The 14,183-nt window shown below is 38.7% G+C and overlaps 1 protein-coding gene across 8 annotated transcripts in view; it reads left to right on the forward strand.

The window, feature by feature from the left end:
• LOC110113515 (transcription factor TGA2.2-like) overlaps positions 1 to 14,183 on the forward strand; it is a 31,218-nt gene that overhangs the window by 11,428 nt on the left and 5,607 nt on the right. For 6 of the 8 annotated variants that reach the window (XM_020846135.2, XM_020846136.2, XM_028701476.1 and 3 more), the window contains 4 exons: positions 4,614 to 4,687; positions 4,796 to 4,987; positions 6,216 to 6,293; positions 6,394 to 6,453. In XM_020846135.2, the coding sequence (XP_020701794.1) occupies positions 4,614 to 4,687; positions 4,796 to 4,987; positions 6,216 to 6,293; positions 6,394 to 6,453 (404 nt within the window). The remainder of the gene's footprint in view (positions 1 to 4,613; positions 4,688 to 4,795; positions 4,988 to 6,215; positions 6,294 to 6,393; positions 6,454 to 14,183) is intronic. The other 2 variants (XM_020846137.2, XM_028701477.1) reach the window with 2 other exon arrangements.

The following is a 14,183-nucleotide window of genomic DNA, read 5'->3' on the forward strand; positions in this document are numbered from 1 at the left end:
CACCATCTCCTATTTCTCCCCCTCCTTCGACAATTAATCCCTAATCAATCACCGATTATTCTTCTGCATCTTCCACGGTTCCACCCATGATAAAAAATTTTGAATGATTAGGATTTGAGGTCTTTGTTTTGTATGTGGCTAAAATTGTTCTTTTAGCTACTTTTAAACCAAATCATTCAAATATGATGAAATTCATGATTATGGATCTATTCTTTTTTTCTCCAAGTAGTTTATGACATTCTATTGAATCGCAGTGGATTATGAGCTGATGAATGATAGAGAAGATCAATTTCTTCTATTGAGCCATGACTTCACTTCCAACATGGGCACCATTTCTCATTTCTCCCCCTCTTTTGACAATGAATTCCTAATTAATTTCTCATTATTCTTGTACATCTTCCACCCACCATAAAAAAAATTGAATGATTAGGATTTGAAGTTGTTGGTATTGTAAAATGTGGCTAAAAGTATTCTTTTATATATTTTAAAAATGAACCATTCAAAATTTATGATATAATTCATGATAATGGATCTATTCTTTTCTTCTCCAAGTAGGATATAGCATTCTCCACTAATTTTTCTCTATTGTAAGATTAATCATCGATCGATAAAGTTAGGATTGGCGGTGGGCTCATGCAATGCAGTGCATTGCAGTGGTTTATGTGCTGATGAATGATAGAGAAGCTCAAATTCTTGTATAGAGTCAGCCTTCACTTTCAACATGGGCGCCATCTTCCATTTCTTCCCCTCCTTTGACAATGAATCTCTAATCAATTCCACCTCCCCATTTTCCCTTGCAAGTAAGCCCTTCTCTGATACCCCTTGTAAACTTGCAAGTAGCCCTCCACTGATGGCCTCTCAATTCATGATGGACTTAGGTCTTTCTGTAACAAATCTACTTCATCATCACCACGCTCCAAGATAAGACGGTCCATGATTGGTTGCATAGCAATTCATATCACTAGCAGTTCCTTTGTGGTCACGAGCCAACTCAGACCCCATGATTTGGAGAACAATATCTTCATAAAAAATGGTGGTAAGGGAAGGTGACATCGTGATAGGAAGTGCTTGCAGAAATTTAGGAAAAGTCTTGGCTGAAATCTGATTTCAACAATTTCGAAAAACCAACGACAAGAAAACCAGGAATAAAACACACAAGTATATTTTTTATTGAAAATTTTATGAAAGAAAAGACAATATACAAGTGGATCTTCAATTGGAGAGGAAGATCCGGCTCTCCCAAATCTCTAGTCGTGGCTAGAGCCCAAACACCCTAAGAACAATCTAATTTCAGCAAACAACACATACTCCCAACCCTAGGAAAAACTCCCTACTTAAAGCATACAATAAGTGATAAATACCCAAATAGCTCTCTCCCAATTCCCTCCCAAATATGCCATATTTTCTTAATTATTTCCCTCCCAAACCAGCCCTCAAATCAGGCCCCTTCAATTAGGAAACATTTCCTAATTAATCCCCTCCAAATCAGCCCCAAAATATGCCATCTTCAATTAAGAAATATTTCCTAATTAATCTCCTTCAAATCAGCCCTATTCAATTATGAAATATTTCCTAATTAATTCCCTCCAAATCAGTCCCCAAAATAATTATCAAATATGTCTTCTTCAATTAGGATATATTTTTTAATTAATCTTCTCTAAATCAGTCCCCAAAGAACCGGTAGGACCGGTTCAGGAGGGACCTAATCAAACAATGAGGGACCTAATCAAACAATCCCCCCTCCCAATACCATCCTCTCAAAGACCCACCTTGTCCGCAAAGTGGAAAAAAAACTCCCTCGTTAATTTTCTCATCATTACAAACGGTGAGAAGCTGAAGAGTTTGGTTCTTATACATGTGCCTTGTGGTTACCTCTTCTCACATTTGAAACACAACCATTTTGCCCTCTTCTCTTGTAGCTCCGTTTATGTGAGTTTCTTGAATTTTTTTCAGGTCTTTTTCCTGCTGTCTTTTCATTTGGAGTCTCCCTAAGAGTACTCGGTGTCGGCTCCTTTGATGCCAAAAAGGTTGTAGTCATCTTATACAAACCTCTTGAGCTACTACATCCAACCCCTCTCTCTATGTGCCTCTGATCCTCCACTAATTGGGCTAGCACCATAGCCTCTGCCAAATCATGAGGCCTCATCACTCTAACTATTGCCCGAATCTATGGTTTGAGCCCTTTCATAAAGTTTCCCTCTAGTACAGTATCCAAAAGCCGATCCAGTTGGCTGGCTAGGTGCTTAAATTGCCCATGGTACTTCACCACTATTCCCTCCTAAGTTAGAGCAAATAACTGCTCATAGAAATCTCCTCCACTGCTAGTTCGGAAACATTCCAACAAGTAGTCTTTAAACTCCCTCCAGGTCCGCATGGGTTGCCTCATATCCCTCAACTGGTACCATGCCAACGCTTTCCCCTCCAAGCACTTACCGTTCGTCGTCAGTCTCTCCTCATATGTCAATCTATTGACGGTAAAGTATCTTTCCAACCTGTATATTCACCCATGTTCATCATCTCCCTAAAAAATAGGCATCTTCAGCTTTCTTACTCTCAGATCTCTTCCATTCCCTCTCCATAATTTCTTATTCTCTAAGGAGGTGGTTCCCCTGAGGTATCCCAATCATCATTTCTACGCTCGTACCCAAACCTTCCGTCAAATTCTCACATTCTCTTAGCAAATTCAGCACCAATTAGATCATAATCAGCCCCTCTCCTTTCAAATTTAGCGCCCATTTGATCATAATCAGCCCCTCCTTTCAAATTCAGCGCTCATTCGATTATAATTAGCCCATTTTCTTTCAAATTCAGCTCCCCTTCGATCATAATTTGCCCCTCCCTTTTCAACTTCTGTCCCTCTCTTCTCAAATTTAGCACCCCTTCTTTCATGCTTGACCTACTCACTCCACCCCCCATACCCTCTACTTAGCTCCTCCTTAGGAATAAGCTCTAAGGAAGTAACTCTCTTCTCTCCCTCCAGAATCTTCACCTCCTGATCTTCCCTTTACCTAATAGGATTAGGGTTTCCCCACTTCCTTGGTTGCTGGTGGCTTCCCTCACCTTCGACGACATCGTTTTAGGTTGGCCCTCGAACAACTTCTTTAACATCTCCTCCAAGATGAAAAATTTTACATCAATCTTCTCGTTGACGATTGAAATTTGACATTTAAAATCCTTAAGTTGAATTTGGATATCGAAAATTTCAAATTTTAATTGTCCGATCTCAGATTTTAATACTTATATATTTTTTCCTTCCATAGGTACTCGAATTTAGGCACCATTAGCAAAAAAATAACTTTGATATGAATCTGACCTCCAAAAAAAAAAAAAAAAATCGGAGAGGAAACACAACCGAAATCAAAGAGGATGACTTCTATTTCAGCCCAGGAAATTGCTATGTACTAATTTAATAGGAAGTGATTGTAGAAATTTAGGAAAAGCATTGGCTGAAATCTAATTTCAGTAATTTCAAAAAACCAACAACAAGAAACTAGGAATAGAACACACAAGAATATTTTTTTTTTTGAAAGTTATATGAAAGAAAAGATAAGATGCAAGTGGATCTTCAATTGGAGAGGAAGAACAGGCTCTCCCAAATTTCTAGCAATCAACAAGAGCCCAAACACCCTAAGAACAATCTAATTTCACCAAACAACACATACTCTTAACCCTAGAAAAATCCCCTTCTTAAAGCATACAATAAATCACAAATACCCAAACAACCATCCCCCAATTCCCTCCCAAATCTGCCCTAATTTCCTAATTATTTTCCTCCCAAATTAGTCCTCAAATCGGCCTCCAAATCTTTCCTATTCAATTAGGAAATGTTTCCTAATTAGTCCCCTCAAAATCAGCCCCAAAATCTACCCTTAGGAAACATTTTCTAATTAATCCCCTCCAAATTAGCCCTTTAGAGCCGGTCCAGGAATGGACCGGTAGGACCGGCCCAAGAGGGACCCGATCTTACAGATTGGTCGTCTAAGAATCTCCTTAAACAACTATCCTTTTTCTCTTCGGGCCCTTTCTATTCACCATGCGACTCTCCATTGTTGAGAATGTGCTTGCTATTAGAAGATTTGAGCTCGACATTGGCTTTTCAAAGATCGAGTCTGATCATAATGAGGAGAGGATTCTCTCCCCTAGGCCCTAGGGTATGATTGCTTCATTTAAGGTAGCTATGTTTGGAAATTGATCTCTCTTTTTAGAAGGTTGGTATCTCCTATGTTTTGGAATTCAAGATTACCGGTGCTATGTTAGGAAGGAGTTGAAAGGGATTTGAGTTGCTGTCATTTACATTTGTATAATGTAAATATCAAAACATATATTCTTTTCATAACATTTTAGTCGATCTTATCTTTAATCCAACGTTAGTGAAAATTGATGGAGAGTATGTTTCCTCCTCCTAGGAGGAAAGTCTCTCTCCCTCTCATGTTATATATATATATGCGCTTCTTCATTAAAATGCACCATAATGTCTTTTTTTTCTTTAATGTGCGATTGATACTTGAAAATGTTAGCTCCTGCTTCAAGTGTCTATCTCTTCAAACTTGGAGTCTCTCTCTCTCTCTCTCTCTTGATTGAATCAGTTCATCGATCAATATTCTTCTTTGCAGGTCCTTTATTGAACAAAAAACCAAGTGGCCAGGCCTTTGCTTCATATTCTCTTCAATTTGGTGCTTTTGTCAAAGTAAGTTGAAAATAATCTGTGTGTACCCTTGCAGCTGCTATTGGTCCTTTAATCTGTGTTGTCTGCTCATAGAAAAAAATGGTCTTATTTATAATTCTTAAATGGCAGAGCTCGTCAACTGATACTGCTCCAGCAACTAGGATTAGTTCTGTGACTTTTGACCAGCAGAAGGGAAAGCAAACTAGTCTAATACCTTTATCCAGTGATCAATTTGAGAACTGGGGAGATTCAACCATGGCAGACAACAGTCCTAGGACTGATACCTCCACGGATGTGGATATTGATGACAGGAACGATAGGGTGATATTCTGTTATTATATGATCTCTTTTAGATAGTATTTCTGGAAAAATATTTCTTTTCTTTTTGGTGTTAATGGTTGTCGTGCCACATGGTGAACCAATTACCTACTTTTTGTGGCAATCAATGAAGTTAAATTTGTTCTCTGCACTTGGTGTCGTCCAGTATGCAAACAGGTTTTGTTTTAAGTTTTGATTTGCACTTCTTTCCCTGCTTCCTAGTAAAGATAGTTCTTATGCTCATGAAATTTATGCTTGTTATTTACGTCCAATGTGGGCGGAACACTGGCCTTTATGGGTTAAGCGTAGCAGATTTCTTCTATTCCTTCGTGTATTTTTGTATTTGAGTTGTGATAGCTTCTGAGTTACTTTAAGATTGTTGTATTTAGTTTTTGTCTCTCTCCTTAGAGACCTTGTTTTATGAATATTTTTCAATTGAAATAAATTCTTTGGTAGAGTACTTGATCCTCTTTCTTTTTTTTTTATTTCTTTTGATATTTTCATTGCAGACCTTTACTTTTGAACTTTAATGTTGTGTGGAAATGTTGTGATGTTGTTACTAGAGGGAGATCCTTGATCTCCTCTTCTTTTCTTGGGTGCTATTTGCTGTTAGTGCCACGGATTGGAAGAAGAACGAAATCTGCAGAAAAACTTTCTTTTTATGAACTTGTAATTGGAGGCAAGAATTGACATGTTCAGAATATACTTAACTTTCACTTCTAACCTTCAAAGGGGAAGATTTAGCCGGTTCATGTTTGTTTTTTGCATGATGTTATGGTTGGTATTAAATATTAATCCTTAAGTTATATGCAAATCTTGGTTCTTGGCTTCTTTGGTGAGTGCTTGAGCGGCATGCTTATTCTCTTTGTACTTTCCTTTTTTCATGTTATCGTTTTTTTTTTCTTGCTTCTTACTTCGTTTTTTTTGCCTTTAAATCCTTCTTTGATGAATTTTATAATTTGATGCCAAGTGCATTTTCTGGCAAAACTTACTTTTGGTTTTGTTTATATTTTCATGATCTTGTTACCTTCCTATTTTGTAAAATAATGTTACGATATTTTGTAAATATGTTTTATGCTTTCATTTTTTAGAATGCACCAAGTAATTTCTGTTGCCTTTTTTTATTAATAAAGAGAGTTCTTTGCTTCAGTCTATGTTGATGCTACTTTCGTTTTGATTTTAGATGTTTTTTTTAATTCTCTTGTTAACCCTCGCTAATTCCACTTCACAGTTTGATAAAGGACAAGGTATTGCTGTAACAGCTTCTGATTCTAGCGGCAGATCAAAAGAAAAAGTAGGAGATCAGAAAGTAAAACAAAAATAAAAAATCAGCTTTATTCAAACAACATGTTGTATTTATTCCTTCATAACCAAATTTTATTCTTAAAAATAAATATTTTTATTTGCAGACTCTTAGACGGCTTGCTCAAAACCGTGAAGCTGCTAGAAAAAGTAGATTAAGGAAAAAGGTAACAGGACCTAATTCATCGCTTTTTCTTAATTTCATTACTGTTATGAGTGAAAAGAATTTTTTTTTCTTATGAATGCTTAGTTAATCTGTTGAGTTCATTGTCTTGGGTTGATTAGAGGCTGCTTGTCTGGAGTGAGAGAGGATGTATGTAAAAGAGTTAATGAAAAGTGAACGTTAGGCGATTATTTTGTAGGCATTGCAAAGACGTTGTAAATTTGGCAACATCTTTTGAAGTGGAACGTAAATGTGATCAAAGTGATTGTGTTTACTATAGAAAGTGAGAAAAATGGGAATATAAAGGCAAGTAAGCCCAAGCTTTTGATTAGTATATAAAGCAGCTAATTCCTTGTAAGGATTGATTATATCAATGTCCTAGGAAAATTGATTGGCTGGCATGCTAGAAAGATCATGTATAGAGAGAGAGTTTTACATTATAGTTTTGTACGACGACCCACACACAAACATAGGGCTGCAAGCGAACCAAATGCTCAACGAGCTACTCGTTGCTCAATTCAATTAAAGCTCGTTTGTGATCATTTAACTAATTAAACAAACAAACTTGAACAATATTTTTAATACTGTTGACTATATAAAAAAAAAGAGAAAGAAGCAGTAGTAAAAAAAAAAAGAGAGAGAGATCGAAACCGACTCCTCTCTTTGCTGTCTCCGCCGGCCCCACTTCACAGAACGACACACCGTTTCGTTTGAGTAACTACCATTCAACAAAGAAAACAAATAAAAGAAACAATGGAATTCAAAAAAAAAAAAGAGGCTTAAATAAACAAGTTTGAACATTGATGTGTTCGGTTCATTTATGTTCATGAACAACATCATTTGAAGCTCGTGAACATGCTCGACATTAAGCTCGATTCGTGTTCGATTCATAACTCGTGAATAAGATCGATAAAAACACGAATAATATTTTATTATAAAAGTGATAAATATACATAATATAAATATTTTAATTTATTATAACATAATGATATAATTATTTTTAATTGATAAATTCTAAAGTAATTAAATATTATAATATATGTTGTAGTTTTAATTTCCTTACAATTGCTTATTTATCATTACATCGTTAGATCTTGTTCATTTGATAGCTTAAAAATACTCGTTAGTTTTGTTCATGAACATACTTGCTTGATAGTTTAAAAACATTCCCTAAATATTTTCACGAACAGAGCTCGTTAATTCTTGTTTGTTTAAAGCTCGATAAGCACTAAACGAACCGAACATGAACCAAACATGAACACCATTAATTTAAATGAACCAAACATGAACACAAATATGAACACAAACAATAAAGCTTGAATCAAACATGAACCAAACTTGAACAAGCTAATAATAAACGAACCCAAACGTGAACACTCACATACTCGGCTCGGTTCGGTTCTTTTGCATCCCTACACAAACATGTAAAAGAAAAGAATGGAGACACACCTGAGTTTTTGCGTGGAAAGCCCAGAAAGGGAAAAAGCCATAGAGCCTAGGCTATATGAAATGATCCACTAGGTAAATAGTGATTGCAAAGATATGCTATTATCCTTAATTGGAGAAAATGTGATTGCAACACTTAGAATACTAACTTGATCTCTTTTGCCGGCTGAGCATGTTGGAGGACAACAACGTTTGGATGATGCTATTCGGGTGTTGGTGGTAGGATGACAACGATCAAATTACGAGAGTCAAATCATGATAGTTAGTTGATGACAGGTAAGCATCAATAATCATATAAATGCGGTCGGAGGATGGTGAATCGAATATGATGGCTGAGTGATGGTGATTAGACGATGATGGACATGAAATTGTGGTCAAACTATGGTGGTTGGTTGTGTGATTGTCGACATTGAATGTCCAATAGAGCTCTAGAGTTCTTTAGTTTTCCAAGTTCTCTTTAATCTCATATTAATTACCCTTTAATGTTGAGAATGGAGCCTATGTATAGTTTTTCAGAGTTACATTTTTATAATTTTAGCTAAATTCTTAAAACAATTCATTAGACAGCCCTTATTAATTCTTTTGATCATATATTATTATTTCAGCATTTAAGTGTTTTAATGCCCTCAAAATTAAGTTATATTGGACTCGTTAGTTTTCTGTCATCGAGCATGCACAAATAAAAGATCATTTGGTTCTTCAATTGATTTCTCGAAGTTTTAATTGCACTTTAAGTGTTTGATTTGAGCTCATTTAAATTTGGGTTGGAACACTTTGGATGTCATTGGAGTTGTCTCATCAAGATATTAAGTTCGACTTTAAGTTTGTCAAAATTAGAGTTTAGATGGACTTGAATTTAATTTTGGAAGTTTCTAACTCAAATATTACATCAAGATTTGTATTTAATCCAATGGATTTTTGATAGACCGATCAAGCCAGCCCCAAACTAAAGCCGGCTTCTGGTTTACTCTAGCCAGACAAGGATTAACTGGTCCCCCTTGTGGGGTCCATGCATTGATGGCAAATTCAAATAGGAGGGGGCGGTTTTGGAGGGAAATTAATCAGGGAAGGGCTATTTAGTAATTATGCTTTTAATTTGTATTCTTTAATAGGAGGGAAGGGATTAGGGTTTGGGTTATGTGATTGTTTGCCAATTTTCTGAGTTTTGTCTTAGGTGTTTGGGCTCTAGCCGCCATCTAGAGATTTGGAGAGCTGGATCTTCCTCTTAAATCGAAGGGCATAGTTGGGGTGAGGCATGGGGTCAAAGCCAACCAAGAGGAAGGAAGGGAAGCACACCACTACTACATAGGGGGAAACAACGAGGGAAGAAGCCAATGGGATATGGAAGGCACGGGCAAGGAAGCTAAAGATGTCTGTCTTTGAAGGGGAGGATGCTCAAGGTTGGGTGTACCGGGTTGAGCGTTATTTTGCCATCAATGGACTGACTGATGAGGAGAAACTCATAGTGGCGGGTCTATGTTTGGAAGGGAAAGCCTTAGCCTGGTTCCAATGGAGGGAGGTGAGGTTTCCAATCTACTCATATGGAGAATTCAAGGAGTGCTTGTTGGAACATTTCCAAGCCATCCAGGAAGGACACCTTCACGAGCAGTTCTTTGCTCTAACTCAGTATGTGACAATTATGAAGTATCGAGAGAAGTTTGAGCTACTGTCAGAGAGACTGAGGGGGATCTCTGAGGAAGGATTAGAGGGGAATTTCATTCAGGGATTGAGGGAGAACATATGGGTCAAACTCAGGGTACTGAGGCTATGGGGCTGAGAGAGACGATGGCGCTGGCTCAGAGGGTGGAGGAAAATGTAAGAGGGAAAAGACCATTAGAAGCGATATCATGGGAGGGGCTATCGGAGTACCCCTACAACTCTAGCGCTCAGAACCCAAACAATATCCTTCTAGAGAGAAGCGCCTAGGGAGAAGAGTGGTGGGGTTCTCTCGGGGGGCAACTTCAAGCGACTCACAGAGGCCGAGGTGCAGGAGAAGCGGACAAAGGGGTTATGTTTTAGATGTGATGGGAAGTACACGTCTTGGTATAAATGTAAGTACCGAACTCTTCAGGTTCTCACCGTTTGTGATGACAAGGAAGTGAGGAGGGAGGTGCGAGTGAGACATTGTCAGAGAAAGAAAAGTTGTATTTAGACATGGCTGAGGTCTCTCTAAACTCAGTGGTGGGATTCACTCTGAATCACACTATGAAGGTGAGAGGAGAAATAATAGACAAGTAGGTAGTGGTGTTGATAGATAGTGGGACCACCCACAACTTCATCTCCAACTAGGTTATAGACCAATTGGGGCTGAAACTGATGGACACAAGATGCTATGGGGTGATGATGGAGATAATGAAGATGGAGACAGGTAGAGGGGTGTGTAAAGGAGTGTTCTTGATCATACATGGGATCCATGTGAGGGAGGAATTTCCCCCATTGGAGCTTAGAAGCGCTGATGTCATCCTGGGGATGAGATTGCTACAAACCTTGGGGGATACCAAGGTAAATTGGGGGATGTTAACCATGGAGCTGATGGTGGAAAGGAGAAAGGTGGTGAGTAAAGGAGATGCGGGACTCTCCAAAGCCATGGTGTCACTAAAAATCATGGTAAGATCCATCCAGGAGAGAGGGAGGGAGGAGGGTTTATGGTAGAGCTACAGAGCTTGGAGGGGATCAGAGGGGAGGAAGGAGGGGGCATCCCTCTTTTAGTAAAACTAGTTATACAACAGTTTTTTGAGAGTTTTTGAAAGCCTCGGTGATTACCACCACAGAGGAGATAGAAGCATGTCATCACACTGAGGGAGGGGGTATCACCGATCAGTCTGCCTCACCGCTAACCACATATTCAAAAGGATGAGATAGAAAAACTAATTTGGGAAATGTTGGAGGCTGGGATCGTCAGGTCGAGCGTGATCTCTTTTTCTATCCTCGTTATTCTTGTTAAAAAGAAGGACGTGAGTTGACAATTTTGTGTGGACTACCCGACATTAAATAAGGAGACTGTGCCAGACAAGTTTCTTGTTACAGTGATAAATGAGCTTTGTAGAGTGGCGGTATTCACGAAGATGGATCTAAAGTTTGGATATCATTAGATTCAGATGGGAGGAAGATGTTCCAAAGACAGCTTTCAAGACACATGAGTGACACTATGAGTTCTTGGTGATGTCGTTTGATCTTACCATTGCCCCTGCTACCTTCCAATCCCTCATGAACAAGGTATTCTGACCTTACCTCAGGAAGTTTGTCCCAATTTTCTTTGATGACATCTTAGTGTATAACAAGACTAGTGAGGAGCATTGGAGCATCTAAGGGCGATTTTAAAAGTGTTATAGGAGCATCAGCTGATGGTCAATTTGAAGAAGTTTTGTTTTGCACATGCGATTGTAGAGTATTTTGGGCACGTGGTAACCCAGGAAGGGGTGGCCGTTGATAAGGCCAAGATCGAGGCAATACTGAAGTGGCCTCTAATTTGGAACCTGAGGGAGCTAAGGGGATTCTTAAGATTGACGGGATACTACAGAAGATTTGTGAAGGGATACAACACCATTGCTTGGCCTTTGACAAAGCAGCTAAATAAGGATAGATTCTTGTGGGGAAAGGCTAATATTCAGACCTTTGAGAGATTAAAGACAACCATGACCACCGTTTTGGTCCTAACATTACCCAATTTCAGCCAGATGTTCATAGTGGGAACTAATGCTTAATGGTATGAGTTGGGGATAGTGCTCATGCAAAATCAGAGACCCATAGTGTATTTCAGTCAGGTGTTGACAATCAGAGCGAGGCTGAAGTCAGTTTATGAGAGGGAATTGTTGGCCATTTTATTGGCTATTCAAAAGTGGTGCCCGTACCTATTTGGTCGACATTTGATTGTCATGACCGACCAGAGGAGTTTGAAGTACTTACTAGAGCAGAGGATGGTGACTGAGGAGCATCATAGGTGGTTATCAAAGTTGTTGGGATATGATTTTGAGAAGATAAAATATAGACCAGAGCTTAAAAACAAGGTGGCTGATGCCTTGTCTAGATATGTGGGGGAATTCCAATGATTACCATTTCGATTTCATTCATGTTGGATTGGGGGGCCATTATAGAAGAGAGTGTGTAGGACTAGGAGCTGAGATAGATCAGAGAGGACCTGTTGAAAGATGGGAGTAGCCACTGGCTATTCAATAAATAAGGAGAGACTTCTATATTATGGGAGGTTTGTGCTGCCACAAACTTTAATTCATATCGCGCACCTATTACAGGAGTTCCACTGGAGCGCTGTTGTGGTCCATTCGGATGTATATAAGACATACATAAGATTGGATGTTGAATTATACTGGAAGGGGATGCGTAAGGATGTTGAGGAGATGGTGACCAAGCGTGAGGTGTGTAAGTGGAACAACTATATGACAATGACTCTAGGAGGGCTACTATAATCATTGGCACTCCCAGGCATAGTATGGGAAGATGTTTCCATGGATTTCATAAATGGGCCACCAAAATCTAAAGGGTTCACAATTATTCTGGTAGTAGTGGACAGGCTGAGCAAATATCCTTATTTCATCCCTCTACGACATACTTACGCGACAATAATAGTGCATCATCTTTTATTAGAGAGGTGGTCAAATTACACGGGATACCATAATCTATAGTGTATGATCTAGACAAGATGTTTTTCGGTCACTTTTGGAGGGAGTTGTTTAGGTTGAAGGGGAATGTGCTTAAGAGGAGCACCGCTTACCACTCTTAAACTGATGGTCATACGGAGGTGGTCAACTGGAATTTAGGGACATATCTGTGATGTTTTGCTTCAGAGACCCCTCGGATGTGGGCTAAGTGATTGGTGTGGGCAGAATATTGGTACAACAATTTGTATCATTCGGCGTTCCAGATAACTCCTTTCGAAGTATTGTATGGCAGGGATCCATCTCACTTGGTGCACTTTGGGCAGGGTACCACATCAATCTTTTCAGTGGAGTAGTACCTGGAGGAGCAGGACAAGATTTTAGAAGAACTGTGAAGACATTTATTGAGAGCCCAACAGTTTATGAAAAGGCAGGCTGATGAGCACATGAAATACATTTAGTTTGAGGTAAGGGATAAGGTGTATTTGAAACTTCATCCCTACAGGCAACAGACCGTAGCTAGGAGGAACGAGAAGCTCGCCCCACAATACTTTGACCCTTTTGTGATGTTGGAGAGGATCAGAGCAGTAGCATATCTATTGAAGCTACTGCCAACTACGACCATACATCCAGCTTTCATGTATCACAGTTGAGAAGAGCTATAAGGGAGCACACCTCAATTGTAGAGCTACTAGTGACGCTGACAAAGGACTTAGAGGTGGTTCTGGAACCATTAGAGTTGATAGGAGTATGACAGGGGGAAGGAGGAAGTAAGGAATTGCTGATTAAGTGGAAAAACTTACTGGAGTAAGATGCAACTTGGGAGTTGTATGAGCAGATGAAACACCAGTTTTCGTCTTTCCACCTTAAGGACAATGTGGTTCTTTGGGAGGGGGGTATTGATTGACCGTCCAAGATGGACCGGTCCAACCGGCACCAAATGAGGGCCAGCTCCTGATTTAATCTAGGCGGACAGGGAGCAGCCGGCCCCCCTTGTGGGGCACATGCATTGATGGAAAATTCAAATAGGAGTGGATGGTTTTGGAGGAAAATTAATCAAGGAAGGGCTTTTTAGTAATTATGCTTTTAATTTGTATTCTCTGATAGGAGAGAAAGGATTAGGGTTAGGGTTATGTGATTGTTTGCTGATTTTTTGAGTTTTCTCTTAGGTGTTTGGGCTCTAGCTATCGGCTAGAGATTTGGAGAGCCGGATCTTCCTCTTGAATCGAAGATCCATTGTATCTTGTTGTTTTTCTTCTATTTTCCTATCAATTATCAAGCTCCCTAGTGTCTTGCCTAGGGATTTCTCTCAAAAATTGCTTGATCCTTGCTGAAATTTGCAAATTTATCCAAGGATTTCTTAATTTCTGCACTGATATCCTATCAATTTTTTGGTGACGTATCATTTTTCCCCTACTTTTGAATATTGAAATTGATGTTGCTTGAAAATATATTGTGTGCTCGCGTGAGGCATGGTCCAACACATCATTTAGAATTTTTTTTTCAAATTTCTTTCTTAGGAAATGAACATTTCGTGTATTTTTTAAATAAAAATGTAAAAGCATTTTTAAAATTGAATAAAGACATTTAACAAAAAAAATTGTCAAAAAATTTGCAAAAATCCAAAGAAGTTTTGTTACTCATCTTCACCGCTTTAAGTATAAATACCTCATAT

Source organism: Dendrobium catenatum, unplaced genomic scaffold, assembly GCF_001605985.2.
Source record: "Dendrobium catenatum unplaced genomic scaffold, ASM160598v2 fragScaff_scaffold_1721, whole genome shotgun sequence".
In the NCBI taxonomy this organism is placed as follows: Eukaryota; Viridiplantae; Streptophyta; class Magnoliopsida; order Asparagales; family Orchidaceae; genus Dendrobium; species Dendrobium catenatum.